This window comes from Polypterus senegalus, chromosome 2 (assembly GCF_016835505.1).
Source record: "Polypterus senegalus isolate Bchr_013 chromosome 2, ASM1683550v1, whole genome shotgun sequence".
Classification (NCBI taxonomy): domain Eukaryota; kingdom Metazoa; phylum Chordata; class Cladistia; order Polypteriformes; family Polypteridae; genus Polypterus; species Polypterus senegalus.
In genome coordinates, this window is record NC_053155.1 from 280516178 (window position 1) to 280542389 (window position 26212).

Here is a 26212-nt window from a genome sequence, read left to right on the forward strand (position 1 = left end):
ATACTCCATGAGTAAGCAGAGAATAGCATGTCTATATTTGGATAACTCATTATTTAAGCTCATTATTTGCTTAAAGGACATCAGAGCCTGTTAACATCCCACAAGTGAACAAGAGCAAACAAAAGCACTTCTTTCAGAATCTCAATCTCAGTTCCTCCTCAGTAAACGTCAGGTTGTGCAAAGTTTCCCTGTCATCTATTGTTGCTTTTCTCAAAGCCATGCACAGGCTTTGAACAGCACATTTCCGGAGTACTTTTTCTGCTCCTTACAGAACATTGCTAAGATCTGATGATTCTTCTCCTACTCTGCTGATGCAGAAATAGGCTCTGTCAAGTATTCATTACTTCTCGAGTGAATTAGTTTAATTCATTTTTTAATTGTTTTGCAATTTGAAGCATCATACAGATTACAGCAAATTCTTGAGCAGATGTGAGAAGCTGAGGTGTAAAGCCTGCTAAAATATCTCAAGAATGCCAGCTCTAGGATAGACCACATAGCAGTAGAATGACTTATTACATTACAATTATATTATGGTGAAGTGGGTGAAGAAGTTGTTTAACATATTCTGGAGTAAAGAATCTGTTCCAGAAGAATAACCAAAAGGTCATCTAAGTTAAGCTACCAAAAAAGGGCAACCTAAGAGAACGAAACAACTGGAAAATATGTAACCCAATGAAAAACATGGTGCTCTGGCACAGAAAAAAACATATTGCTATGTGCCTCAGAGAGGAACAGTCATGCTTCTGTGATTGTTGATCATGTACTGAGAAAACAATTATGTTGTGAAATGTTGTGGAACAATGCCTAAGTTTACAGAGATAAATGATTATCCACTTTGCAGACTACAATAAACCATCTGACAGAGTCCTCCCGCCCTTACTTTGGAAAAAAAACACCAGTATTTGGCATCTTAAAATAAAAGAACTATTATAGTTCTGCCTGATGTAACAAAACAGGATTACGGCTCTCAGACTTCTTTAGCATCACCAGGTATGGCCAGCTTCTAACCTGTCCCCTCTACTCTTACACAGAGTACTAAAGAAGAGCATAAAGTACAAAAACGTTGATATACATAGTGTCTGGGAAGTGTCTCACATTTCTGAATTTCACAGATGACATTGCTTTGGATATGACAGGTGGACTAAGCCAACAATAATTCAAAAGCTAAGAACTCATGCTGCAAAGGCTGATCTTTGCTTAAGTATAAAAACCTAAAATCAGAATCATGGGAACATTTTTACAAACAGTCATCTGCCTGTCTGCCTGTCTGTCTGTCCGCTTTTCACAAGAGAACTACTTAACGGATTTAGACCGGGTTTTTTTCTATAATTTGCTTGAACATTCCGGATGATTTTGCGACATCTCTCATTGTGCTAAGTCTCACAGTTTGCTTGAAGGAGTGATTTATTCTTGCAAATCCAAAACAGAGGCTGTGGGCCGAGGGGAGGTGGAAGCGTGACATCAGGAGTAGGGAGCCGGGCAGGGCCCTCCTCACTCATGCGCCAGCCTCCGTTCGAATTGGTATACCTGTCGCCACATTTTGGGGTGTACCTTGCCTCTGCTTAGCTTAGCAATACCTGTTTGTTTATTGATTTTTAAAGTTTGTCATGTTTCACTACTATGCAGGCAGAGTCACGGGGGACAGCTAGTCATGTATAAAAACAAACTCTTACAAAACAATAATCATTTTGCATACCTTAGCAGTACAATTTCTAGAAAAGAAAATACAGAAGCTGATGTAACCTCTTTAAGTGCCAAAGCTGCATCTTTCTTTCAATGACTGATATTTAACATGGTCAGGTAAATCCATCAAATACAAAAAAATTTCAGTTGTTTATGCTCATAGTTGCACTGATAGCAAACTCTTCTAACTGAAAGAAGGATAATGACTGATAAAATAGGATATCCTTCACTAGGGATGTGCCCGAAAGATATTAGAGATCATCTTCCAAGGAATAGTCTGGCAAGAACCCAGAACTGAATGACACCATAGCAGAGAGATACATATTCTTTGACTACCACAAAAATGTCTAACCGGGATAGTAATGGACTGAAGAGATGAAGAGATCATCCGTGCATTCAAACAAGACCTCCAAACTGTGGGCATGGTCTGGAAAGAGGGTAAAAATTTAACACAAGAACATAACAGATGGTGGCTGCTAGGAGCTAAACACTCTAAGCAGAGTGGGGGGGAACTGACACCAACACTAAGCTGTTATACAGAATATGAAATCCTAAACAAAATCTAGCACATATCAATGGCTACAGCCCATCAGTTTTCAAAGGTGCTGCCCTCAGTTTTGATTCAAATATTTCTCTTCTTGCATTCCTGTCCAGTATAAAGTTATAGAATTTGACTAAACTAAAACAAATTGGGCCTTCCAAAGAGGTCATTTGTCAAAACACGCAACCAGGCCACTTTGTGTGCCAGCAGGATGGCATACTCCATGCATAAGCAGAGAATAGCATGTCTATATTTGGATAACTTTTGGAAGTATTTTCTATGTAGAGAAGCTCATTATTTGCTTCACGGACATCAGAGCCTGTTAACATCCCACAACTGAACAAAAGCAAACAAAAGCATTTCTTTCAGAATCTCAATCTCAGTTCCTCCTCAGTAAACTTCAGGTTGTGCAAACATTCCCTGTCATCTATTGTTGCTGTCCTCAAAGTCATACACAGGCCTTGAACAGCACATTTCTGGAATACTTTTTCTACTCCTTACAGAACATTACTAAGATTTGATGATTCTCTTCCTTCTCCGCTGATTCAGAATTACATTCTGTCAAGTATTCATTACCTCTCAAGTGGATTAGTTTAATTGACTTTTTAAGTATTTTTCAATTTGAAGCATCATACAGATTACAGCAAATTCAAGGTGCTGCTAGATATCTGACATGGACCAAACATAGTAAACACATCACCCTTGAAATGGTTCCATTTATACAACATCATATTATTATTACTATTTCAAGAACTCTCCTGCTGTTACTGATTTAAAAGCTGTTAATTTGTACACCCTAAACGTAACTGTTTGTCTCATACTAAACAGACAGTCACCTTATACGGTTTGATGTCAGACTTCACAATATCCAAAGCTACTATTGCACTTTTCTCTCTCCATAGATTTGTTCCTAAAGCCACTGTCACTTTACATAACTTCTAGTTGGAGAAGATGTCAAACCATATTACTACAGTTGCTAGACCTTGTTGCTTGAAGATGTCAAATTACACAACTACAAATCACAGGGAATGACAAATTAGATGACTCTGTAATGAATTTCCAGCACAATTTCCTATTTTCACAGCATCTCGAGCCCACCCCTTCTTCAATGATGTGCTGCCTGACAGAATGCTTTCCAGGCATGGCAAGTTGAGCTACAATCTTGGGCCTTTATTTCTTTTTTTTTTTCCATTCTGTTGTGGTCCACAAAACACAAGACATCAGACGGGTGAGTTTCTTTTCTGTTTTCTGTTTGCAATATCCAAAACACCTGTATCCCTTATTCTTTGTAGCTGCATTATATACAATATGCTTCAGGGTGAGCACTCATTGGTTGTCAATTCTTTCATGTGCGCAGAGATCATTCCTATAACTTAAGACAAACTCAAACTTGTTTGATTTTGTCGGGGGTGAGTTGTCGACTGATTAAAGTAATTTGCAAGATATATCCAACTACATGTCTCGCAGTCAAGAGAGTGAGCAGAATGCGACAACCTCAGACTCACTAAGATAATGTAAAGTGTGCCACTGAAAAATGCTGGAAAAGTCGTATAATGTGACAGGGCCTTAAAGTTCATCAATGATCATAATTAAATAATTTCTAAAATAATCCCCTCTTCTCACTTGCATTTTAATTACCTATGCATATAACTTTATTATTTTATTGATACTTCTGTAGGTGTATTGATCCATTCAAACAAGTCCCATCCCATCAGCCTCGGTTTACTTGTATATATTCTTCAGAACATTTCTTGTACTATACATACTTACTGATTCTAAAGGATTTTTTATTAAATGTATGGCGTTATATTCATTTTGCATGTTTGTATTGGTTGTATGCTATTGGTATTGTACTTCTGCCACTACTCAGTCGGACTCATGCAAGCAAGAATGTTATTGCACATTGCATTTCACAAGGAATTTGACCTCACACCTTCCTTGGGACAGCACAGGTGGTGCATTGCTAGCGCTGCTGCCTCACAGTAAGGAAACTCAGCTTCATGTCCTGGGTCTTCCCTGCATGGAGTTTGTATGCTCTCCCGGTTTCTGTGTGGGTTATCTCTAGTTCCTCCAGTTGTCCAAAGACATACATGTTAGGTGAATTGGTGATGCTAAATTGGCCAAAATGTTTGTTTGTGGTGTGGGTGTGTGTTGTCCCTACGATGGACTGGTTATTCCTGCCTTGTGCCCTGTGCTAGCTGGGATAGGCCTTAGCACCCCAACCCAAACCCCATATGTAGTCTGGATTAAGCAGGCTAGAAAATGATACAACAAAACCTTCTACCTTGTAATTAATCAAGCATTACACAATCATGTACTGCACTTTGCCTTGTTACTTTGAATTCTACTCTTCACTGATATGTAAAATGCCTCTGTGTGGTACACTTTATGAAATAAAATTGGAATCACGGAAAGTGGCGGCCTATTTTCAAATGATGAGGGAACACAACAGAAAAGTGCCACTGACTAACATTTCCATTGCTGTGTTAGAGTTATGATTGGGCTCTTGAGTTTATGGAGGTTATTTTTTACCACAAGAAACAAGAAGTCCTCTGAATGTGAATGTAATACACAGGCAGTCAATCTATATTTTATACAGTAATCCCTCGCTATATCGCGCTTCGACTTTCGCGGCTTTACTCTATCGCGGATTTTAAATGTAAGCACATCTAAATATATATCACGGATTTTCCGCTGGTTCGCGGATTTCTGCGGACAATGGGTCTTTTAATTTAGGTTACATGCTTCCTCAGTTTGATTGCCCAGTTGATTTCATACAAGGGATGCTATTGGCGGTTGGCTTAGAAGCTACCCAATCAGAGCATGTATTACATATTAACTAAAACCCTTCAATGCTATAAGATATGTTTCCCGCACGGTGCTTGTTTGCTTCTCTCTATCTTTCTCACTCTCTCTGCCTGATGGAGGGGGTGTGAGCAGAGGGGCTGTTTGCACAGAGGACACGGACGCTCCTCTACAAAATGCCGTATCGCGCGTATTGATTTTTTGATTGTTTGCTTTTCTTTGCGAGCGCTCTCTGACATTCTCTGCTCCTGATGCGCGCACTCCTTTGAAGAGAAGATATATTTGCTTTCTTTTAATTGTGAGAAAGAACTGCCATCTCTGTCTTGTAATGAAGCACAGTTTAAACGTTTGACTAAAGGGTGTTATTTCATGTCTAGAGGGCTCTAATAATGTTAACAGGGTGGGAGAGTTTATAAGGGCTTAAAATATATAAAAATAACCATACAAACATATTGTTTCTACTTCGCGGATTTTCACCTATCTCGGGGGGGTCTGGAACGCAACCCCCGCGATCGAGGAGGGATTACTGTATATTGATATTTTATATAGTGTCTTTCACAGACAGCGCCATCAAAAGGTTCTTTACAAATCACTTATGAAATACAGTGCACTGCTTAAACCTGACTCCTTGTTACACAGTACGTCTCCCAACAGTATGTGAAATTCTCCCTTCTAGATATATGAAGTCTCACTGGGTTGATAGGTGAGTAAAACACTCAAGTTAGCAGGTGTCACGCACGTGCGATTAGGAGACAATTAAAGGGCCTGAATAATAGTAATTCCATGCCTGACCAGGGGGTGGTGAGGTGCACTAATTGTCTCTCTCAATCCCTTACAGACCATTTTTGAGAAATCCTGCCCAGTTATGGCGCCACCGATAACATCACTTCCAGTTCCGGTGCTGCTGATGACATCACTTCCTCTGCTTGTATTTAAAAGCCGCCATTTTAAGGCAGCAATTCAGTTCTGTTTTGGACTTGCATGAGTAACGAATTCTGATCAACTTACCTCTTTGCAGCCAGGATATAATATACCATATAATGAACCTTATCATGTCTCATTGTGCATTTTGCGACACAGGTTAGTGGGTAAATAATTTCAAGTTTTTTCATACATATATCCTAAACTTTAATTTTTTATGTTGACATTTCTTCTAGTAGGGGATACATGTGTTCTTTCCCTCTTGTTCTCACACTCTCTGCATGTGTGTGTGACTTGGAAGTTGATACAACTGCGCAACTGCCCTTTGCTTGATTTGTCAAGATCTCTCAATCTGCCAAGGCAGCACATTTCAACAAGAGAAATTCACTGATATATCAGACTTGTCAAATACATTTTAAACGGCCTGATCAACCACGATCTTAATGCGCAGAATGGGTTTTATTTAAAGGAAATTAGAAACTGAATAATTATATTCCATGTTTTAAAAAGATTGACAATTATCATTCAGTGCAATTTACTTAGTGGTTTGTTTTTCTTTTTTTAAACTGGATCTACAAGTTGTTTTTGTCTCTGAATTTATTTAAAGCTATTCCATTTGCTCTAAATAATATTTGCTGTAAAATGAAGACTGCTGAACGAGACAATTAATTCCTACTATTAGGAGAATGATGCTAATACTTACATATTTAATCACTTTCAGCTGAAGTGAGGCTGCATCAAGGTCGTACAGTTCTCCTGAAAGTAGAAAGAAGAGCCATTAGCGATAATCTAACAGTAATACAGGGTTGCTGAGTTCGGATGTTCTTTTTCGAAATGAGAAGCCAATCTAGGACACAGAGCAGACAGACTCAAACCAATAATTAAAATAAAAGCAAAAATAAATGAATAGAAAGAGTACATACATTTGAGGAAGAACCATGAAAAAATGTAAGAAATCTGATGTGAAAAATAATTTAAATAAAAACATCATCCCTCTGTCTATTTTTAAATATACTTATTTCAGTTCAGAGATCCGAGGGCATCATTAGAATCACGGCAGGAAGGAAGCACTTCTGGATGGGTCACTGGGCCATTGGCGGGCACAAACAAGCATGCACACACATTTACTGACACAGAGCCATTCTAGGGTCACCAAATAATCTAACCTGCATGGAATGAAAAACCCGAGTAAGTGGAGAAGAAACCACACAGACACAGGGAGAACCTGCAAATGCATGGAGAGAAGCTGCACAGTTTTGTACAAATTATAAAACAATAATTATTAAAATCAAAAAAATATAATACATGCAAATTTTCAAGACAGAAATTAAGAACACATATTACTTCAAAATGACTCACTGACGCTGCATATTAACAAATATGTTGACTTCAGGGGACAAACGAAACTTCCAGGATGAACAATAACTAACATGTTGAGTGAAACTGTTTCAGTTCTTTGTGTAACTAAGAAAGAAACTCTTCAATAGTAACATTCAACCATAATTGTAATCAACAGTTGAATATGCTGTAATTAGGCAGACTGATTGTTTTTGACCTCTTTATAGAGTGCCGTTTTGATTGGTGCATTTATGAGTAATAATGATCCTGCTCTTGCTTTGAATTTCAGACTTTATTAAATTTGATCCCGGCTTCATAAATTTTGTCATTAGTTGTCAAGGCAATTTTCCACACCATAGAACACGAATATTCTGATTATTTTATTGTTTTTGTCATGAAATAGTTTTAAGGCATGAGAAAAATTCAAAATTTCTTGTTTTGAATTGATATTTCGTTTTTGTTACAGAGACTGATATCTTGTGCCCAGTTGTGACTGTAGGTTGCTAGATGAGCAACATCAGGATTCGTGGTGAGTGACCTCTTTGAGATGGTAGTTTATAAGATGGCAACACATTACGTTCATCACCCAAGTTTTGGTGTTAATTGTGATTTGGTGTGTTTCAGATTATAGGTTCTTGGCAATGAACTTACAACTGTGTTTTGACTTTGATTCTTACATCTGATAGGACTTAGTTTTTTGTTTTTGACTATACTCATTTTTAACTCATGTTTCATCTTCTGACTAGTCATTATTCTGCCCTTGTAGCCTACTGTTTACCATCTCTTATCAAAACAGCTGTATGTAAGAGTGACTCAAGCATCCTAGGGTTCAATAAAATTCCTTTAGCTTAGAAGGCTAAGTTCACAGTTTTTCCAGACTGTACTTTGGGTAAAACCTTTAATGTTAGAACCTGACATCCAGTCCCCACAATTCCCTGAAGCAGTTAAGGAGGCTAGGAAAATAGATCTAAAGATGGATGGATGAACAGAGGTTCACACTGATGTGGGGACTGACGGTGCATGGCTACTGTGTACATTTGTCACGCTGGTGTTAAGCATTGGGAGAACTTCTCTGGGCCAAACAGAGAGCGAAACCTACTGATAGGTTGAATGATGTCATACTAAACAATGGAAGAGACTTACTCTCATTTAACTTGAATGTAATTTGTTTATAAGGACCCTTTTCATAGGTTTCTCTAAATAAATTAATAAATTCAAATTTACTCTTCCTTTACCAAATATGTATTCTATAAACTAAAATACTGTGATTCAATATATAGTTATTCCTCCTGCATTCAGTTCAATTTAGTTTAATTTATTATAAACTGTTATCCCCTGAAGATAAGGATAGGGAAGTGCACACATACAATATAAAACAGTTAAAACATTCCATACACATATCTAATTAAATATAAATTAAAAGAGGCATCAGCCTAGTAACCAAAACAAAATTTGGAGAAATCAAGCTAACTAAAGATATGCCAGCACTGATAAATGTGGGATAATTACAATTAGCTGATTCTGTGTCTGTAACGGTTGATACCAAGATTTCTAAACTTTGCTTGATCAACATGGCAGCAACAGCAAATGTCACATCAGTATACTGAAAGGAAACATAAAATGGGCAAAAGCTCGTCACAGTTAGTTATGATAATGACCAGAAACAGAGAATAATCAAATGCTAAAACCACAAACCATAATATGGGTGCATTTAAAATCAACAAACCTACAGCCACACTGGACCAACCCTACTCATCAGTGTGGTCAAAATGGAACTTCATATAGATGTCCTCCTGTGCACTCTTCTGTTTCCTCAACTTTCTCAGTCTGTCACCAGTCACATCTATGGCACTGACTCCAAGATCAACAGCATTTCACTTCAGTAGTTAGTAAACGGTTTAAAGAAACCCTTAGGGCTACTCGCCTAGAAATCCCCACTGCTGACACATGTATCAATCTAATTTTCAACCTCAACACTCTCTCTTAAACAGCCAGACCACCCTTTGGTCATATCTCCATTAAACACTGGTACTAGGAAGCTGCATATAACCTAACAGGACTCCATGCTACTAATTAACTAATGAAGCCTTGCAGTATCTCCCACTGTCCCTTATTTTCTTTCATCCACATCTAAGCCCTTGGTGTAACTGTGTACAGGTTCTGTCCATTATGGATAGATAGATAGATAGATAGATAGATAGATAGATAGATAGATAGATAGATAGATAGATAGATAGATACTTTATTAATTGGGGCATAATGTCCCTGTTGGTGGTGATGGGCTTGTATCACTGGTAATGGGGTTATTAACTATGTCCACTAAGGTATCATAAGGCCCTAATCCAGCATTACAATACTGTAAATATCTTGCAATGGCATTCGCAATCAGACCAGAAACAAAAGAATTGAAGACTGTGGCATAAATCACACTACTGTAATAAAATCATTTTCGAACCTTACAACTTTTCCATTTTTTATTGAAGATAAAGTTTCACTTCAGATTTTCTTGCAATTTCTTTTTTTTAACAACCAACTAAATATTCACATTTAACTATTCAGATGAATCATTCAAGTTCTGATTAAAATGTTTACTTAAATGTGTATCATAATCATGAAAGAAACTGTTAATTCACGTGCATAAAAAGCTACAGAATAAACATATTAGCTTTGTCATATTTAATCTAATGTAAAGTTCAATATTTCAAAAATGTACAATTACAAAGAATGATAAAAATGACAAATATATTTTCATACCACACAGCTGCAGTATGTTGTGATCCAGTTCATCATATTTCCCACTTTTTGCTGACTCTGATTTGGCCGGTGAGCTTGGAGAAGGACTCTGTAATGTGTTAGCCTGAGGCCATTTTGCCTTCTTCTGCAAATTAATAACTCTTTTACAAGCAACTGTGACCTAGTAAAAGAAAAAAATATATATATGGATAAATATGTAAGCATAATTTGAGAACAATCTCAGGTTTTGTCTAAATTTGTATGATTTACATGTTTTAGGTTATTTTATAATGTAACATTCCGAGATCTGCTGAATATAATTAAGGGACTTGGGGAGAAGAAAACACACTTGCACAGGGCGCTAGTCCATCACAGGGCCCACTCATACACACATCAATCATTAAGTTATTAAACCAATAATAAAATAGATAGATGTATATATAGATCACCTCTGAACTGATGTGCAAATGTACGAGAGAACATGAGTCTATAAAACACCATCAATACCTCACTCGTTGTTCAAGTGCTGAGGCCTTTGAGTCCATTCATCATAATCTAGCATCACATTCCATTATAGCTACCTGTCCTACCCTTTAGTCCCTTAGGAGTGAGTAACGGAGCTGCAAGTAGCCATTCATCAATCAGCCATTATCAAGAGTCCCAGGGAAACAGTCCTAACTGGCTCAAAAATCTCAGAATGAGGCAAATGTGGCCCTACTGTTACAAATAGCAGTAAAAGCGTTTTATCAATTTTCGTAATTTCGGAAACTACTCCCTCCCAACTTCACAGAGATTTAGGAGAGCTTGTGAGCTGTCCTAACTCACTAGTAGCTGTCAGAAGATGGTGTTCATGCAGAGATCAGCATGTACATTCCAGGAAAGACATAATGTTTTGGAAACACTGAACAACAATAATGTCATAAAAACATTGATATAACAGAGATGGAATAATATTTGTAACAAACTTTGTACATTATGTGATTGCTCCATCTATCTGGAGAAGGCACAAAATGAAAGTGTTGATATATTTACGTGTAAAATGCAGCTTTGCAATAGTAATGATTTGTTTATATAAAAACCATTTCTCAAATTTTGAACCAAATTTGAGATGTTTTTACAGCACGTGAGGCAATACGCAGATTTATACATTTCCCCAACACTCCACATGAGGTAATTGCATTTTGTTTGGTTGTGACCTTTATTCACGATGCCCTAAAACATTTGAGATACAATTGGTTACATTTGTTTTGTTTTTCCAATTGGAACACAGGCAGATGAAGCGACTTACTCAAGCTTACTCATTTGAACCGAGAACATCAAGGTTTGAAGTCCAAAGTTAACCACTACTCCACATTACTTGCCTAGATAATGTTTAAGAAAGTTGCATTTATGCAAATCTGCAGGATATAAAGCTCATTATTTGGGTGAGCATGCATATGGCAATGGCAAGCGATATCACAGTATCAACACACAGGTGGCCATGGGTGCAAATTGTATTGCAGTAGCCAGCATATTACCCTGAAGATGAGCAATGCAGGATGGAGGATTGACAGCAAAATGTCACACAGGCACGTAAGCTCTGCATTCCATGAACCCCTGGAGCATTCATGTTCATTTTATAAGTCAGGGCATTAGATAAATAGAGCTTTGCAGAAGATAAGGGGTGGTCACCGAGAGTGATGCAGCATGGCATAGTGGAAGATGATCAGGACACTGAAGCGGGGAACACAACATCAGAAACAGCACAAGAATAGCTGTGACTAGTTTCAGTAACTTTTACATTATGACGCGCTTTCAGTGGCCATAACAACAGAAAGGTGATTCATCTGAAAGTACAGCTGTGGATCATCCACCCATCCATCCATTGACCCTTTCTTAAGCCTGCTTTATTCTGAGCACAGTCATGGGGAAGCTGGAGCCTATTCTAGCAAGCATAGGGTGCAAGTCTGGGACAATCCCTGGGGCATATTTATTGTTAAATATACAGTACATGTCCGATTTCAGGCTTTTCATTCATGCAGTGTGTGTTTGTGTGTGTGTGTCTTGGTTCTTCCATCTTGGAGCTTCTTACAATAATGTTTTTGATATTGTAGAAAACTGGCAGCATTTACATGCAGCTTAGCACAATATCTTACCCTGTGATATTTTATGCATTCTTTTTCTTATTATTATCACTTTTGTAATTATTTATTATTGTTAATTAAAATTATGGTTATCATTATTTTTATCCTACTACTTTAAATATTTGTATTCTTCTTATTGTTCTTCTTCTTTTGGTGAAGCCTTAGCATTAGTATCAGGAAACTACAAAATGTCACTGTGACTTCCAGTTTGCTGCTCAGGGTGACGCAAAGTCACGACGTCACTCCTTCTCAGAAATGGCCTCCTACTCCTAATTGGGACTGGGATTGCGATGCTGCCTAAGTATTTTTCATGTCCTACTGTGAGATGGGACAGATTCTTATCCTAGTGTGACTTTTAGGAGTAATTGTGAGATGCTGGATGCATACAGGCCCTATGCTATCTTTTCCTATTTCTATGAGGATTGCACCTTCTTTTTTGAAATATTGTCAGTCACTGTAACATTGTAAAAAATTACTTATTTAAATTTATTATTATCACGGTCAATAGGGCTTTCTGAGACAAAGTTGGATAAACTGTTATAGTATGCAATGCTGCAGCAAAGCAGTAAGAAACAAAAGAAAAGGATCGGGAAATGGACACTCCTAAATTGTACTCAGAAAACATACTGTAAACACCAAAAGCCAAAACAAAATGGTGCTGCAATTCCAGAATTCCATAATTCAAAGTTAAAGTCAAGAGGAGGATAGTAAGAGTGTTTTACTGTTAAGTCTTTGTATTTTCAAAATGTTTATCGACATCACATGTCTGTGATGCTGGCTTATAAAGAGTCACATGTACGGCTACGAAGACCCACACCTAATAACCATCCGGCTCGATCGGGCAACAGTTCATCATATCACTTAAAACAAATGTTGTTGCATTATTCTCATAACAAGACATTAAAACAAAAAAGAAGCTTCTTCAAACACAGCAGTATAAAGGAATAAGCCAAACCAAAATATCTCTTGATAAACCGTGACGTTTCAAAATCAAAATTCATACACAGAAAATGAATTTCCCCAGATGCTCCTCTTTAATGCCCCTTATTCATTTCTTCCTCATTCCACCATATTATTATTATGCTTCTCCTACTGCCGATCAAGCAGTTGCTTTTGCAGGAGCTTTAAGGTGAGTTTGTACTTCAAAACTGAAGTGACGCAGACAACTGCAGATGCGGTCACAGACACAAAATTCGCACCCTTTTTAATTTAGAGTACAATTGTGTGTCTGTGCAGCACTGAGCTCTGCTTCTCTTCAAACGTGCCACGTTTTTGTTGTCTAGTCAACGTGCAAAGGTTTGTGTATGCACAGGAATCTGGAGGCACACCATCACAGATACACAAGTCCACATGACATGATTGCTGACGAAATTTACGTAGCTATGTGAACAAACAAAGTATAAGCAGGCCATTACTTGAAACTTACTGCATGTGTATACCCTTGAGCGCCTGCCTCTTGCCCAGTAGGGTTAGACTTTATTTTCCCTTGGCCACCATCCTTTATCAGCAAAGTTGGCCGGCTGCCCCACAAATTTCAGGAGTATTGGAACATACGTTTTTATGGCCAGATGTCCTTCTTGACACCAGCCTCTTAAAGATCCAGCTGACCATATTCTAAGCCTAGACCTCATTCTAACTCCATTCTCCATCATCATCAAGTATAAATCGCTATGGGACTGACACCAGAATGTTATACAGGTATTCACATTTACTGTTCTGCTCTTAATCTCGGCTACAGTTCTCTCACTGGCATCAGTCGACCATAATGCTGGTGCATCAAAGTCCAGCTCAAGCAATGGTTGGGTAAACTGAGTCAGCTGCAGAACCTTCGGCTAGTGACAATGCCAATGGAGTCAGTCTATGTTTGCATAGTTTTTGACAGGGATGTATTATTTTTGGCACAAAGCATGGCTTGAATTAGTATTATATTTTGTTATTTGAATCCAGCATTCTGCTGGGCTTACTGGCTACAAGCCTATGATCAAACATGTTGTAAAGTATGCCTCAGGGTCCCCCTGGAGGGAGTATGCCATACCAATGTCATCTTGCAGCTCTTTTAGCACTACTGCATATCAACTGCTGTTTTTTTTTTTTTTTGATTTGGCAGGTGCTTGCAGCAAAGTATAGCTGACATCTTGGCAAGAATCATTAAAGACTTGACTTATTCTCTGTATCTGGTTTGCTGTAAATGTCTTAGTGTAACCAACCTGCAAACACCCCTTCTTATACACACACTATACAGGCTCCCAGCTATCTGCCATACATCCTCTGATTCATCTCTCTGACTGAATCAGTCTCTCCCTTAAAGAGAGTAACGTACTGCATGTCATGGTTTCTTTACTAAACACAAACAGGATCAACTTCAGTCCAGTGACAGATGAACACATGATGAATGGTGCCATTTTAGTACCGTATGTCTTAGTCCCTTGAATTTATCTCTTATTCTGCTCGTTCCATTTTGGGGTCAAGGGGGTCTATCCCAGCAGCATCGGCCACAATGCAGGGACCAGCTGTAGACAAGGTGTCAGTAAATCACAAGCAACATCAACAGATTCACTCATGCCAGGCCAAGTTTGGGTTGCTAGTTAGCCTAACATGCTCATCTTTTGGGCTACCTGGAGAAAACTCCACACAAGCACGTGGAGAATATGCTGCCTCTACAAATATAATGAGAGCGATGGATTCAAATCAATCAATTGTTGTGTGTATAACATCCGGTAATTAAAGAGTGATGTTTTCATCTGCTTCTGTTTCCAAGATTTTACTGCCAGTAATGTGAATGCAGTGGTAGGGGGTGTTAGGCTCTGGGGCTACAACAGATTTTTTCAGATTTTATTTATTGATTTTCTTTTGCTTTTTCTCAGTGAGGAATTTGTAACTGGAGGTTGTAATTTGAAGAGGACTGATTTTTATAGACATCAGAAGGCCAGAGGAATCTAAACAGAAGTACCCAAGGGGTATGTATGAGATGAGAGGAGGGAAGCAATAAAGTAAGAAACAAACATAAAAGAGGGCTTAAAAAAAGTATAATGTTTGTGTAGGCACTAATCGAGGCAACACACCCCGAGAATGCTGGGTGTTACTTAACAACATATACAGTACTGTCAGGATTAGCTCCGCTACATGCTCTTAGTTTCTCTCACTCAATACAACATTCAGTTATAAGGTTAAATCACTTTCCTTTGCTTTCCTTGCTTTCTGGCTGACCCTCTGACCTTATGGAAGCTCTACTTGGACTTGCCACATAACTTTCCATCTGGATAAATTATCAGCAAGTGCAGGGGTGGCAGTAAGAGCCATGGGTCATCTCATTCTAGGCCCAGATACAGGTGAGCCAGATGATGTTTTTTCCCTGCATTTTGAACCTGGTCATGACCAAGAATAATTCTAATGTTGATCTCGAGGTGCCCAAAGATGTCACAAGTCATCTGGTATGACAGTAAAACCCTAATTTTATTACAAGAGCATTTTCTGCCAGCTTACCAGCAACTATAGTTCACTTATAATTTTTTCACCACAGAAAATTATAACAGAATAACGAAACGGAAGCACAGCTGCTTCACAGCTCCAGGGATTTTGATTGACCAGCCCGCTCAAGGAGGGATTTTTTTTTTATCATATACACAAGTTCTCCTTCCAAATCACAAATATTCTATTTGACTGTAAATTTTGTCTTTTAGTTTTCTTTGTATGTTTTTGTGTTGTTTGCAATTTATAGCTGCAGTTCAACTTTGGTTAATTGTTTTCATTTACTGTTTTGGAAATAAGTATAGTTTGTATTAATTCATTTATGCATTACCATGACCTCATTATTGTTTTGGTTACGGGTAGCACCATTTTGATGGTCCTGTTGTCAGGAGATGCCCCAGAAGTCACATCACATGCTGCTTCATAAACCAATTTTACTCCTGGTAATGAGAATGCAGTGGTAGGGGGTGTTAGGCTGTAAACCGAAGTGATAAGTCCATTAACATCCAAGACTGGGATAAAAAATTAGATTTTGTGTGTGTTTATTATTTTACAGCCAGTGTTACTTTTGAATTATGAATTTTCTTACAGTATTTAATGATATTTCTGATATTTGTTAATGGTATAATATAATTTTAAATGTGTTGCCATTCCATGTGCTTTGTGGGTGGAACCCCAGGAGGCAGGGCCACCCTGATATCCCTGCAGTGGAGTACTACTTATGGCTTTCTGTTCATAGTTAGAGGCAGGACTCAGCAGTGGAGCACTGGGAATATGTTGGAGTTTTGTGAATATTTTTATTCCTCTATAATTACTGTTTTTGTGATATTTCTTACATCACTTTCTTGTATTCTGCCCCTGGACAGTTATTTTGAACTTGCATGCCTTGGATTGCTTTTTAGGTGAATCATATTTTCTTCCTTTAAGCATTTTGCTGTATTTTCCTTTATATTTTTTAAATAAATCTTCAATTTATAAAGGTTATTTGTGGGGCTTGTCTCTAACAATTCAGAGTTTTGATGGTTTCTTTCCCTTATGATCAGAGGTGGGTAGTAACGAGTTACATTTACTTGAGTAACTTTTTTAAAAAAATTGTACTTCTAAGAGTAGTTTTACTGCACCATACTTTTTACATTTGTGAAGAAGAAATGCTACTCTTACTCTGCTACATTAGGCAACACTCGAATCTTTACTTTTTTCCATTAGATACGCTATACTTTCCCAGAGAGAAAGCACCAGTGGATCTACTGCATGACTGTTTCACCAATCAGACATAGCAACAATAATCACAAGACTCAGTTTCACCAATCAGACATAGCAACAATAATCACATGGCTCCGTTTCACAAATCAGTCTCATGACCACACACAAACTGTGGTGGCACAGCGGCACAAACTCCTCACTGACAGCGGACAGGGAAAGAAAGAATACATGTAAAATGAGAGCCAACTCCTGCTGAAGCTTAACCATCACTTCACTGAGTAAAGAACAAGCACCAAACATGCACAGACACAGACAGTCAAGGTCAAGTGAGACTTCTTATACGTGCACAAGCTGCCTTGTTCTAATGTTATTTTCTATCAGCTGTGCTATTTGGAGGGCAAGTGAATATGCAGTATTATACTGTCAGTGTACAGGATATCTCGTCACTGTAAGTAGTTTGCACTTTTCAAACATACGTCTTACCTACTGTAGGTATTGGCTTCAAAAGCTTTGTTGTGAAAAACTGAGATTTGGAACTCTGTGTTATTTGTGCATCTTTATTTTGTAAAGATGTCATTTATTTTTACTCATGCTTTATTATATTATTTGGAAATAGCAGAATTTGCACATTGTTTTATATTTTTGTCTGTCTTATTACAACAGTTCTAAAAAAATAAATAATTTATTATGATCAAACAGTTACTTAGTACTTGAGTAGTCTTTTCACCAAATACTTTTTTACTCTTAATTGAGTAATTTTTTGTATGACTACTTTTTACTTCTACTTGAGTAATATTATTTTGAAATAACACTACTCTTACTTGAGTACAATTTTTGGCTACTCTACCCACCTCTGCTTATGATAGAAAATTATATTTCTATTTATTTTATATATCTTATATTTTGAACTTTTAAGGTCAAGTCCTTGTTTATATGCCTGCCTAGGTCACAGTCTGCAGACAGCAGTTGGGGAACTGGTTGGCTTGGGTGAACCTCCTCTGGGTAGACCTGTTTTGGTGGTTTATTTTTGAAACCTATCACCATGTGTAAGACTCATATTCACAACAGTGTGATTATTGCCTAGTCTAGTACTGAAATCTTTTGCACCCCTTTTTCACTACAGTTTTGGGTTAGAGTTTAGGCTTTGCAACAAATTTTGCATCTTCCTGATTAAAAACTAGTTTCTGGCTTTTGGCTTTGTTATATTTCTCGGCCCATTCAAATCAAATCAGAGACTACTCTGTTTGCTGTCAATATGCATTTTGAATACATTATTTTGGTTTTTGTAGTTCACTGACCATTTAGTGTTTCTAATTTTCTGTACTACGTGTGTGGTGAAGTGAGTCAGAGGTCCATGGCTGGCAAGTCACTGCTTTACGGAGTAAGAGTACAGTTTTAAAGGATATTTAGCTATAAAGGCAGTGTAACTGGTCTATTGGAGGGGTGATGAAATGGTTCCATATGGTTCAAGTTATAGCTTTGGCAGCTGAACCTTGTTAATATTTTATGTATGAGGATTATTAACCAACCACTCCACCAGCCGCCCTACAAACCTTTATCGGGCAGAGCAGGTGTTGGAAATGGATGGATGGATGGATTGATGGGTGGATACACTGTTTTAAAAGACAACTGCATTACTACAATTAAAATGTAAGAAAGCAATGAGAAGGTATTTCTGCTTTGAATTCGGAGTCGTGGGATTCTTTTTCAGAGAAACCAAGTGCCCAGTGGGGTGCAAAACAGTAGCAATAATTTGATATAAACTGTAAAAAGGAGTGGACTATAATGTGGACTGAAATAACAAGCAGGATTCAGAGCACCAGGAGAGACAAATGAGATCAACCATCACTACCGAATCACAAACCAAAATGCCAAAGTTATAAAAAGTGAAGCAAGAGGTCCTAAAACCAAAGTCTTGTAAGCACCTTTTTACTTGCACTACATTAAAGAAATATGTGACAATACATGAAATAGATCTAAAGCTAGAATATGGACACTGCCATCTTTTAAAGTCTCATTACACATCTCATAATTATGTAACAAATTTACAACTAGCAACAGTTGTAACAACCAAAAACAATACAACTGCTGAAGCAATAACATCACCATAATAAAAAAAAGGAACTAAACAATGATAGAAAATTCAAATGCAACTATTATTAAAGAAGTGAAAGTGATTTCCAACAGGAATCAGTTCTAGTATCAAGATATTTTAAAATTTTGACTTCAGACTTGAAATTCTACCTTGGGCTTCTTTTGACAAGAACAATAGAGCATTTAGTTTAATGAAATCTGCCTGTTCTCTCTGTTTAATGGAGAAGTGAGACACCCTTTTAAAGCCACGTCTCAACTGAAAATATATCAGTGTGTCACTATAGCAAAAGTGTATGGCAACATGTAAGCATTGTAAAAAAAACAACTTCTGCAGTTTAAGTCTGGCCCTAACCTTAATTACACTCTTATTTCCAGGTCATCACATCTTGTAAGGAGAAGTTGGACCACTTTGTAGTTAGACACAAAGCCCTTGGATCCATCTACCTTGTTTCGGTGTGACAGACTCAGCAAAATGTATCTGATAGATATAATGTGCTCTGCTCTGTGTCCAGGATGAAGTGTTCAAAAGGACCCAGCTTTGCAACCTATAATAAAGTTAGTCAGATTTAAACATCCCACATATGATTTAATCACTCAGCTGTCCCTTATTTAAGCAAAAGCTCACAGTGCCTCAGGCGATTACATTTTCAAGAATTATCTGTCATGTAAAACATTTCCAGAGTGTTCAACCAAGCATTTCAATGAAAAAAGTCAGGCCTTCTTTTCATCGGTGCTTCTGTGCAATGCTGCTGGGAGTGGAAAGAAAACGTGTGCACTAAGGCCTTCAATACCTCAAAATACATCAGTGCATTTGCATCAGCATTTACTAGATGAGGATGTAGCACTGTGACCCTCCAAAAAAGTTAGTAGTCAAAGAAGTGTGACCCCCATTTCCAGAAGGGATTTTGGGGTTTTACTTGGAAGTGACCACTGGAGATAGTTTGAAGTGTATGAGTTGATAGCTGGGAATGAGACTAAAAAAGATAATAATGAGAGTAACAAGAATAAATGCTCACTGGTGGAAAGAAGAAGCAATAATGGAAAGTGAGAGAGAGGAGGTGAAAAGGAAGAATGTTTCATTGGTAGTGGGTGGGCTACTCCAGCTAACAACTGGGGCTCAGGTTTGTGTGACAAATTCTGCAGATTTGTCATTTTGTCTTTAAATGATTCCCTGTGATGATTCCTCGATTGTGTGCTGTTCTTCTACAATACACACACATTCTCTTGGATACGTTTGGATCCCTTTGTATTACTCAAAGGGTGGACACATGGCTAGAAGGTGGTCTTCTTTTACACAGTGTTTAAAGGAGGCAATGAACTGTAATCATGTACTATAGATGGTTGGATGGCAGTACAGCCTCATAGCATTTGAGCTCTACGAGTAATTTGAATGAAGGAGGTCTCTTCTGTGCGGAGTTGGCATCTTCTCTCCACACTCAAGGTTAATTCTTCTGGTACCTTCACTTTCTCCCTATGGTGCAAAGACATGCATATTAGGTAACTGGCAAGCGTGTGTCAATGATATGGATCCCCCAAATACTTTTAGTTGTGCTCCTTGATTCCTTGGTTTTGCTGATGCTGAGTGGCAGACAATTTCTCAAAGTTCCCCACCCATGTCCTTTATTCCATCTCAACCCAATTAGCAATACACTCCATTACTACAGAATCATCTGAGAATTTCAGCATTGGCCTGGTGTTATATTAACATCTGAAGGTGTACAAAGCGGAGAGAAAATGAGATGAGACTGTGCCTTGTGAAGCTCCAGTTTTGCTCACATCTGAATCAAAGACAGAAGCCTTGGGTCTCACAGACTGCAGTGTGCTGGACAATAGACCATTATCCAGGCCATTATAGGCTCATCATCTACATATCTCCGAGCTTACCCTTTAACAGGGATGGCTGGATGGTCTTGAAGGAGGCAGGTGAGAGTAAGATTTATGCTGCAGATAGATAATTACATCTTCCATTCCAATCTTTGTAGTATAAGCAAACTGCAGTGGGTCATTCATAACATGACTCGTATTGTCCAGGATGAGTCTCTTGAAGGTCTTCACGATGTGGGAGGTAAGGGCCACCGGTCTGTAATCATTAGATGAAGAGGCACCAGTCTTCTTTTGAACAGGAACAATACAGGATGTTTTCATTTGCAGTGGCACTTTCTGGAGCCTTAGTGACAGACTGACCAAGCAGTAGAGGATACCACAAAGTTTATCACCACAAGCCTTAAGTACTTGAGTACTGACTCCATCCACTTCCATTGTCCATGTGTAGCCTCCTCAGTTCTTTCCCCGTTTAGTAATAAGTTATGGTCAGAGGTGTACTCATCACTGGCCATACCAATTGAAGTAGTGGAAATAAAATATGTAGAGGGAGTTGTTGATGCAGTGGAAATGCTGAGAGGGGAACTCGTCATTGGAATAAGATTGTGGTGGCAGATAAAATCTATTAAAAGTCTGGTTCAGGGTGGTAGCTTTGTCTGCATTTCCTTCCAGCACCTATGCTCTGGATTGCTAAAGTCCAGTAAATATCCCAGTCCATTACAAGCATCTTCAATGTTTCTCTGAGAGGGTTTGTTTTCTATTTTAGCTCTGTAAGCTTCCTTCCTTTCACTTAGCTTTTTCTTGAGCACTCTCTGTATTCCCTTTAGAGCCTCTCTGTCACCAGAGTTGAAGCTCTCTTCTTATTGTTCAGGCGACTTTGTAGCTTCTTAGATAATCTAGGGCTTGGTGTTTGGAAAGCTGTGTACTTTTTTAAAGGAACAATACTGCAGACACAGAAGTTAAAGTTGTCTGTTACTCAGTGATTAAACCTCTCAATATCTTTCCCATCATGTCCTTTGGAAGAAGGCAATCAGAGCCAAATCAGTCTCCAGGTTCTACAGGGTGGAGCAGGCACACGGGGAATTTTCAATTGATGTTCAATGCACAAACAAACACATTACAAAATGCATTTAATGATGAAATGTATTGAACAGGATATACAATTAATGATGGTAATAAATATTCATTCAATATTCATTTTATGTTTTGAAGAAAACATCACAAAGTTGTTGTCCATTTCCCTGTACACATTCTAACAGCCTCTTCTGGAAATTCTGCATTGCTCAGCGTAACATGTCAAGAGGAATGCCAGCGATTTCCTCTTCAATCCTGCTTTTAAGTTCAGCAGTGGTTGCAGGATATGTGCGGTACACTTGGCTTTTAAGATGTTCCCACAGAAATTTCACAGTGAGATCTGGGGATCTTGCAGGCCATGTAATGTCACCGTTGTGTAAAATGATATACGTTCCAAACAATCGTCGAATAGCGGCCATCGAATGTCAGGCAGTATGCGAAGTGGCCCACTTGGAGACTTCTTTTTTAAGCCTGAACCTATTTCTTCGAAATTATGCACCCATGTTGTAATCGCATGAGCAAACAGGATATGATCATGATGTCCTAACTGGTAATGATGCTGAAATTCCCTTTGCGCAGCAGTCACCATTCTTAGAAAAGGTTTTCACAGCAAACGCTCATTGTGCACCACTACACTGTTCCATTCTAACTAATGGCAAGGGGTTTTAAACGAGGTCGCAAACAACTGCCGATGCCCCATGGTCGCCAACACCTAGTTCCAAAATTTCCTGTCTCTCTGCATCAACTTGTACTTCCATTACAATCCTGGCTGTAACGGGTTGTTATCTAATAAACGGATTGTAGGTACAAGTAAGATGGATCAAATCTGTCCAACTGTGCCACAATCTTTCATTTAAAGGCATCGTTAACATTTGAGTAGAGCTGGTCCAATTTGTTTCTGCACATGCTCTCTTTGACACACCATCATTAAATTCTATTATCAAACAAATTATTCAGCAGAAGCAATGTGCCTTTATAATGCCTCATTGTGGCTGCTCTCTCATTTTTAGAGAATCAAGACAGGAAGTTGTCTCTTCTTTTTTGTGAGTGTTTGTGTGTTTGGGGGAGGTTGCAGTCTATTAGCTTCTGTAGTACTTACATTTTCTCTTGGGACAAATAAAGTGCTATCCATCTATGTATGGAACACGAAATGGGAGATTTATTTATTAATCTCATTAATTAGCGGCCTTGCCAAAAGGAAAGCCTGTCATAAATTCATTAATTGATTAAAATCAATGGCACCATTCCTTTTCCTCGCAAGACATAATGCTCTGCAGCTGCACTTTGTCATTTCTTTGCTGCCTGTTGTTAAAAGCACTGAAGAGGCTCGTAGAGCTTCAGTTTTAAATCCAGCTGAGTGGGATTTGTACTACGTAAAGCCGCAGAGCTTTTCTGAACGACTCCATTTAGGCCCACTTCAAAACTGAAGTGGTAAGTTATGTGGCCTATCACACATTTTTCACGTCACATTTTGTATTTTCAGGTTTTCTATCTGTTAAGGCTGAAGACATATTTTCTTTTAAAGTGATACGGTTATGAGGTTAGAATAAAATTAGTACATGCTGACTCACTATATTATTCATGACAAACCAGCTAAGAGAAAGCCTGACTTTTTCAAAAGATGTTATTTGGTATTTGAGAAGTACAACTGCCAAAAAAAAAAAATAAAACCGAGACAAACTCATAAAATGACATGAGATAACGGAGGAAAATAATAAATCGTTAAAATTTGAACAGAATATTTTGACTTGGTATAAAAAAAATTAAATCATGACTTCCAAGAATTTGAGGAAAAAAACCATGCGTGAGGTAACTATGTACCTTTGGCTACCAAAAACTTGTTTCCTTATTGCAATTACTGTTGTTTCATGTTGGGTTTTTTTTTTTTTTAACTCAACAAATACAGTGTAACATATGAGCACATGGGAGGCAGTCTGAGGGCTTAACTGAGGGTAAGACACAGAGTTGGGGGGCTGATAAACTGCACTAATGCCTGGTCTCCCTCTTTCACAGACCACCAAAAGGGAAGCCCAGCTAGAGCTCCACCCACTTCTGCTACCAGACCACACCCTCTTACAGACCTCACTTCTGGCTAAAACCCAGCTCTTCCTGCCCAGCACCTATAAAACCCGACCACTCTACCCTCCAAATTAGTCAAAATTTGACTCAGTCCTTTATGATTTCTCTTGCTAGTTTGCTATTTTTTGCCAAATTACAATATACAGGGTGGGTCCCCAAACCACCTTATTTGTTTTTGTCTATTTCTACCACAGTTTGGTAAGTGTATATTTGACAAGTTACTAAAGGTTTGTTTATTTAACATACAAGTTATTTAAAACCTTTCTTTTATCATAAATAATCAGCACTGGGTGGTCTGAAGAAGCCTTTTCATCATTGGACACAGGCTAACTGTCCCAGAAGGTAACTATCTGATAGGCAGCTCAACAACACATCGGCCATGCTAGTATCTCCAACAGAAGACTAGACATTCAGTTCTTCCAGAATTGGGATTTTAAGGAAGAAACTGAGCCAATTGTCTTTAAAGCTGCACCACTTTTCTTCTTTACAGTAGTGATGCTTGGGTTACCTGTCATTGTCACCTAAAAGTTTGTGAGAGATTCTATGTACAGTATGTTGCCTGATGGAAGGTTCAACTAGAAGGATCACACAGCAAATTCTGGGACTGAAGGACCAGAATCCTCTGTCATCTCAGGGCACTGACATAATGTTCACAGGGGTCACTTTAATTTTAATAGACTGTGGTGGGGAAAGTGGGATTACTTCTTAGTATGGGGCACAGTGGTCATCAGTGTTTCCTGACATCTCCAGGGATCTGGATGTGACTTCTGGCCCAGTTTCTGTCTGTGTGGTGTTTTTAATGGTTTTCCCGGGTACTTTGGGTTCCTCCCACTGCTAAAAGATGCACATATCTCTCAGCTGGTTTCTGCTGCTGCCAGGATAAATGTTGGCACACAAAACCCTGCGATGGAAGAACTAGATGGATGGATGGATGGATTTAGTGAACTTACTCTGTACACTTTCTGGTGGACGTTACTTAATAGCTAATTCCCTCCTCTGAAAATATACAGGGCACTTTGTATGGTTAGACCTTGAGGATAGTTAGAGATCTGTGGTGTGTGTTTTCTGAATTTCTTTCAGCATCCTCCTACTTTAATTCATCTCCTGTGTTTTTTAATTGCCATTTTGTTTCTGATGACTTTTTAATTTGAATAAACCTCCTTCGCTTTGTTTGTGGATGACTGTAGAAATTAAGAGGAAGACTGGCATGGCAGTTAGAAAAAATCATTCGTATTCATTTCTCTTTTTCTACAATAACTAATCTGAAGAGACTGCGTCAACACCAGTAAATGTTTTTGACAGGAGGTCCTTGTTTAAAACATTAAGTATCCAATGTGTTTAATTTAAAAGCCACAGATACTGAAAGGCTTCATCACTTTAAGATATTATTATTCAGCTTACATGTTTTTCCAAAGTAATGAGATTCTGTTCATCTGTCTCAGCCAACTGGTTGCAACAAACCTGACAAAAAAGATCACAAATACTGTAAATTAATCAGGTATATAAACAAAGTTAAAAAATATACTTCAAATTCAGGAAATATAAACAGTTTTAATTTAATGTGTTCTGTTTAGGGCTTACAAAAAGAACATGACGAGGAATATATGAATACTTATTGACTCATGTTGACACATTTCAGACATGCATAAAGCTCAAGCAGGAATAAAATGTCACTTCATTCAAGTGATAAACACCTCGGCTGCTTTGACAAATGTTTTTCAAACAGATTCATTGACCATGTGGATTTAAATCATTTACAGTATCAAAGCAAAATTCCTCTTTGGCACTTACAGAGTTGCATTTATATACTTTTTATATATTTTCCATAAGATAATAAAAAAATGACAGTTAAATACCTTTTTTTTGGAATCTTATTTTGAGATTTTATTTACATATTTTTGTCAAGTCTTTTGCTAATGGTAAAATAAAAATAAAAATAATGGAATGTCTACACTCAGTCTTTTTCGGGGTATTCTGGGTTATACACAGTTGAACTGTCAGAAGCCCAAGAAAGTGCTGAAGGCGTGACATTTTAAGTTCCTTGCGCCACTAAACAATAAATATCGTAACTAATATTTAAGTTTCTGAGCAATAAAATGAATACACCTAATTGAAATCCAACAGAATTACTGACTTGAAGAACCTTTCATTTATATGACATGTTAGCATCTATCCAAGCAGCAGTCTTTACGTCCATCCTTCTACTTCAGTTGAATAATTTATATCTAGGAATCTATTCTGACGTCCCTGTGCTAGACAGGAGGCACCTCTGGGTATACAATAAGTTCAAATTTATCATTACGTGTACCGGATACACTGGAATTCTTAC

At 38.0% G+C, this 26212-nt stretch overlaps 1 protein-coding gene across 3 annotated transcripts in view; it reads right to left on the reverse strand.

The window, feature by feature from the left end:
* Positions 1-26212, reverse strand: part of LOC120523931 (cGMP-dependent 3',5'-cyclic phosphodiesterase) — a 798989-nt gene that overhangs the window by 119522 nt on the left and 653255 nt on the right. For all 3 annotated transcript variants that reach the window (XM_039745642.1, XM_039745643.1, XM_039745645.1), the window contains 3 exons: positions 25285-25344; positions 10043-10202; positions 6654-6706 (listed from right to left, as the gene is read on the reverse strand). In XM_039745642.1, the coding sequence (XP_039601576.1) occupies positions 6654-6706; positions 10043-10202; positions 25285-25344 (273 nt within the window). The remainder of the gene's footprint in view (positions 1-6653; positions 6707-10042; positions 10203-25284; positions 25345-26212) is intronic.